Below are 5,307 nucleotides of genomic sequence, written 5' to 3'. Positions count from 1 at the left end.
GTCTATCTGCAGACTAAATTATAATAAATTGTTAAGTACTTATTAAAGCATAAAAGGCATAATATTATGTGAAAATAGAGCCTCTATTCTAGCATTAAAACTTGCGGTAAATAGTCAGAGGTATTTCTGAAATTGTTATCTTTATTTTCCACAAACTAATATTCGCTAGTACGTTTCTCGTATAGATCTGTTTATTTTCCTTTGTTACAAATTCAACTCAAGCGATTTGCCCTTTTTAGTACAATGGGTACAGCCCTATACACGTGCCTACCGAAACCATCTTTATTTATAAACACAATGTCACATGATAATTTTCGGAACTCTGATTTGCTGAAGTATTTCGTAAGGACACGTCATTCTGACTATATAACGGGAAGTGTTCCATTTCTTTACTGTGTAATTCGGATGTGAAACGGTAAGGATAGAGGTAAAGATTGTTTGGGCATCAGCTATCCAGCTGAGCTCTAGCTTGCAGCTGGGCGTAAAGCCAAAGCAAGTAGTGGTTTGTTATAAAAATTGTTATCTTCTACTAGTCTATAGTATCAATTTATTTTTTTAATTAATGTTAAACAAACGAAATTCTAAACGCAACAATTTTGATATTGAGTGCCATTATTGAATCGTACCTGCTGGTCGTTGCTTATGCTTGGGGACTGGCTTGTCACTTTCTGTAAATTTTGCAGCGTTTGACTGGCCACAAAGGCCTAATTACGGCTTTGCCGTTTTTCATTAATTCGAGTCCATTTCAGTTTTGCTATCTAGACAGGGTGTCTATAATTTTATCATGCCAGAATCGGTAACTCCGGTAAAACAGGGTGTTTATCTGAATGAATCTGTCGCTGTTAATCATGTTACATCAACTTCAAGAGAACACGAATCGAGTTTTAACCATAATCGAGACCACGCAACTATGCCGAATTTGCTTCCAGTTCCAGGAACAGAAAACACGTCAGGTAACCTAAGCTTATGAAAATTACCTTAAACTTAAATACCCAGTCGAACTTGCATAATCCATGAACGTAAATTCCATTAGGCATCCATTGCATAAAACATAATTATTTTCAGAAAGTTAGATGATAAATAAATATTAATAATGAGTTAGTACTAGTACTACTACTAATACTATAGCACCAATACTACTAATACTAGACTACCACTAGTTCTAATGGCACTAGCAGTAAGTAAGACTATTAAATTAGTAGCAATAGTAAATTGTTACACAGTGAAAAAGAAAAACTTAAAAAGATATTAGCAAAGTATTTCATCAAAAGATAAATTGATAGAAATTGGTTGAATCATTGTTTCATTTGTTCAAGCGAGACGTTTTTTCATTCTACAAATCACAAATTATACTACTAGTACTCATCATTATCACAAGTAATTAATAATCTTGTTCAGAAGTAGTAACTTTTAGTTTATTTAGTTTTTATAAATTTGTGTAGTTTAACTCTTGCACTCTGATCAGTTATACTTGAAACAGAATATTTTTTTTTAACTTTTAAGCAATTTTTGTGAACTTTTTTTTTTCACTTATCTTATTAAAAACAAAAAGCCTTGTCATTAATTGTTGGTGTTATTTTTACATCTTTGGCTTTTACAGTACAATTTTTTTTTACCATCAAAATCCTAATATTTGCAAGTTATAGTGTATCACTGTATACTTCTCCAGTACATTTTTCTAGTCCCATTAATATTGTGATTTATAATTTCTTTGTATTGAGAGTTATTATTTCATGTTTATATATACACACAATCCATTTTTTTTTTTTTATCTTTTTACTCTGAAACATTCACTGTGTTCTCATCTGTCATCATGAACTTGACATATTTTCCATAGTTTAATTAGAGTATTTTAACATTAGTATATTGTTTGGAAAAACATTATTGCTCTTAAATTGATAACTCAAGAATGTGGATTATATTTAAATTAGATTATTAGCTTTAACTAAAAAATTTATAACTTTACATCTTATATAAATTGTGATATTTTTAATACAAAAAAAATTTAGTTTCAACTTTGTTTAAAAGTGAAGTTAGGTTGTAAGTTTACCATTTTGTTTAAGAATATAAGACCATTCAACACTTATAACTTAGTGTTTTTTACAGTTGTATATTTTGCACTGAGTAATCTCAATTTCCAAATGTTATAAATAGGGAAACATTATTATGCTTTTATCCTACTTAATGGTGTATTAACTAGATGAAATTTTACAAATGTTTACAAATTCCTTTACTTCATTTAGTATTGTGTAATTTCCTAATTAATATTCAGTACAGAATATCTGATTTGTGTTGGAATCAGTTGTATCTTATTAATCAAATAATAGCATCCAAATAAAACTTCATACCACAGAACCTGAAGATTTATTTCTTTACAACTGAATGTGTATATTTTGGTCTGAGTTCTATCTCGTAGAAATTGTAATTAAAACTAAGTGTAACTAAACTTTTGCAATATAAATTATTTTGGGAGTTATTTCTGTAAATTAAATATACACAAACAATCCACAGAAAACATTGTAAACTTCAAATCTTTGTCAAACTGTTGTTATTTGAGGGAACTGAGAAATTGACCAAACCTTCTCTGCTTATAACCTCCATCGAAGTATCATCAGAAGAAAAAGCGTTTTTGATGTTAATTTTGCTCCATAATGTATTGCACTCCTCTTAAGTCATCATTAACCCTTTGTTCTCCTGAAGAAGAATAGTCAACTATTCGTAAGCGCTTGAGTTTTGGGTCTTATTTTAAGTCTATTAACATTGGGGATACTTGTAACATGGATTTTTAAGGGACAAGAGATTAGTAATAGAGCATGAAATTAACCAACCGTTTTATGTTTTTTTTCACTTTTGTTAGTAAAGTTATTTTTCATTATTTCCATAGTATTAGTTTCATTAACAGTTGGTTAAAATGCTTAATTATATTTCATTTATTTATTACGCACTTTTATTTTTACAGGATTATTTTGCATTGTTAACATAGTTTATGGATCTAGGAGTAAACTATGTATCTCATTGTGACTGAACCTTGGGAGATATAATTGATATTATGATAATATCCATAGCAGCTAAGGTACCCACGCAACTGATGAACTAATGCATTCCAGTCAAACTTTTTTTAAATTGCACACACCTAGTTAGACAAAAGCTTGTCCAAACTTTGTATATTTCTTACTTGTAATAAAGTTTATTTTATTATCCATTCAAGCCTGGGGGAATATAGTGATATAAAGTTTGTTTTTTGGCCATATTATCCACATCAGCACTGCTACATGGATATTGAGGGTGCTTTTACGAAACTATCTCTAAAATGTAAATAAAGAGTATAGATCACGTTAACGCAGTTTTATCAGATATTGCAGTTTACATGGGTATGTATTAAAACTATTACTTTCGTGTAGGGGTAACGAAGTTTTTGTTTTTTGGGCATTTGACGTTGATTATACAGATGTAAAAGCACAATATATCTCTTGTACATGTGTATGAAATATTACATGATGGCATGATATGTTCAACGTTTATAATATACGTGCACGTTCTGACCTTGGAATAACCGTTTATAATGATACAGCAACAAAGCTGCGATTTATTAATAGCTTTAAAAAGTACTTGCATTATTTATCTGGCATGGTTCCAGCGAAATAAAACTCGTCATAACTGATATACAAAGTACGTGTTTTATAATTTTTTTTATATTACCAATTTCGCCTGGGTATCTGTGCTAACGAAAGCTAAAAAACCAAAGCATAGGTTTGAAAGATAACTCCTCAAAGGAACTAACATTAATGCATAAACGTTGGTAGTTTTGTTTACAATATAGAAATAGACAAGTACAGCATAACTATCTTTCTAGGCATGGTACAAGAAACATGTACATGTTTTTTAAGAATAATACAGAGGAAATGAACACTTGAAAAAAATCGTAGGTGATAGCGAAGTAACACCTTGTTGCGTCTGTCGCATATCATTGACATTTGTAAGCTTTAAATTTGCTCACGAAATTAAATAATTTAATAATTTCTTTTAAAGTATGAAAGTGCTCTCGCATATATATACTATTAGTTTTTTTATTATTATTCAGAATAAATTTTGCATTTGTTCAATACCGTGGCTTAAAGGAGCAATGTGTTATTACAAATACCGGAGTAAAAGGACAGGACTAGTCACGAGTGATACATGTAGCTACATAGCTATATATTGCACAACACGTAAATTCCTTTGGTTTATTTTTACTTATTATAACTTTCAACTGACCGAGGGAAATTCCTTCAGGTACTATATCTCCCCTCCCCTATTTTTTAAGCGTATTTCATCAATCTTGTGTAAATCCAGATTTTTAAAAATAGTACTAGAAAAATATGACGAGGAAGTGATCAGCCACATTTATCATCAAGTGAGTGATTTCTGGTGTTGTAATATTTATAGTCGTGTGTAGTTTTCACTCGGACTCAACTTTAACATTTTTATTACGAAAGACTTGCTGAGGTTGGCAAGCTTTCTGTGTAGTTCATGTAACTAGCTTTTTATTATTTGAATTAAAAAAAAAAAAACACCAGCTGAATAGGCACGATTTCTTTTTTCGTTACCAAGATCAGCAGACTTGTGTAACTTCAACAGTAAACTAATATTTAAATATAATTTGAAAAATGAATATGAGCAACATCTATTTATTTAATACTGTTAACTTCTGTAAAAAATAAAAATATGCACGTCATACTAATTTCTAACAGTTTCAGCTGAGATCCTGGTGGTAACGATTAGAAATATAGCTTTATTTCACAGGTGCTATGTTAACTGTGTTTGTATTGAATATGAAAATATCTAATCGGAATAATTTAATGTTCCAAGGATTCAGAACGCTTTCTGAAATACCACCTTTAATATACTATCACGTAATTTTGTTTGTCGGTTCAGCTGTTTTTTATGTTACGCAAGTATATATTTTATCTGAAATCGATGACACATCTGTATTGCCATGGTTGAAACTTGCTTCCTTGTTTGAACAGCGCGTGCATATCTGTGGTGGTAGAAACTTGTTGAAGAAGGGTGATCCAAAACGAAATGTTTGGTCTTGTACTAACAGAGTTCGATGGATACATGAAAAGACCAGTAGTTCTCCAGCTTGTCACTTGTTTTTCGATTATATGCGTTGTTGTGTTTCTTGCGTTGAAAACGGATTATATTAAGCTTTTGCTGTTGTGGGGTTTCTAAACTATACATTCATTTGAATTTCGAATTCGATGACGAGGAACCCACTTTGAGACTAATAATGGCTGGAGACGGCTTGAATGGGTAATGAAGAAAAAC

The 5,307-nt window shown here is 30.8% G+C and overlaps 1 protein-coding gene across 1 annotated transcript in view; it reads left to right on the top strand.

Annotated features, from left to right (window-relative positions):
• The first annotated feature begins 398 nt into the window (after positions 1-398).
• LOC106467662 (MAP kinase-interacting serine/threonine-protein kinase 1-like) overlaps positions 399-5,307 on the top strand; it is a 21,323-nt gene continuing 16,414 nt past the window's right edge. The window contains exon 1 of the mRNA XM_013928034.2: positions 399-953. Within this exon, the coding sequence (XP_013783488.1) occupies positions 785-953 (169 nt within the window). The 5' untranslated portion in view covers positions 399-784. The remainder of the gene's footprint in view (positions 954-5,307) is intronic.

Source organism: Limulus polyphemus, unplaced genomic scaffold (genome assembly GCF_000517525.1).
Source record: "Limulus polyphemus unplaced genomic scaffold, Limulus_polyphemus-2.1.2 Scaffold2698, whole genome shotgun sequence".
NCBI classification, from domain to species: Eukaryota; Metazoa; Arthropoda; class Merostomata; order Xiphosura; family Limulidae; genus Limulus; species Limulus polyphemus.
Note: the sequence above shows the minus strand (reverse complement) of the source record. Positions and strands in the feature narration are given on the sequence as shown.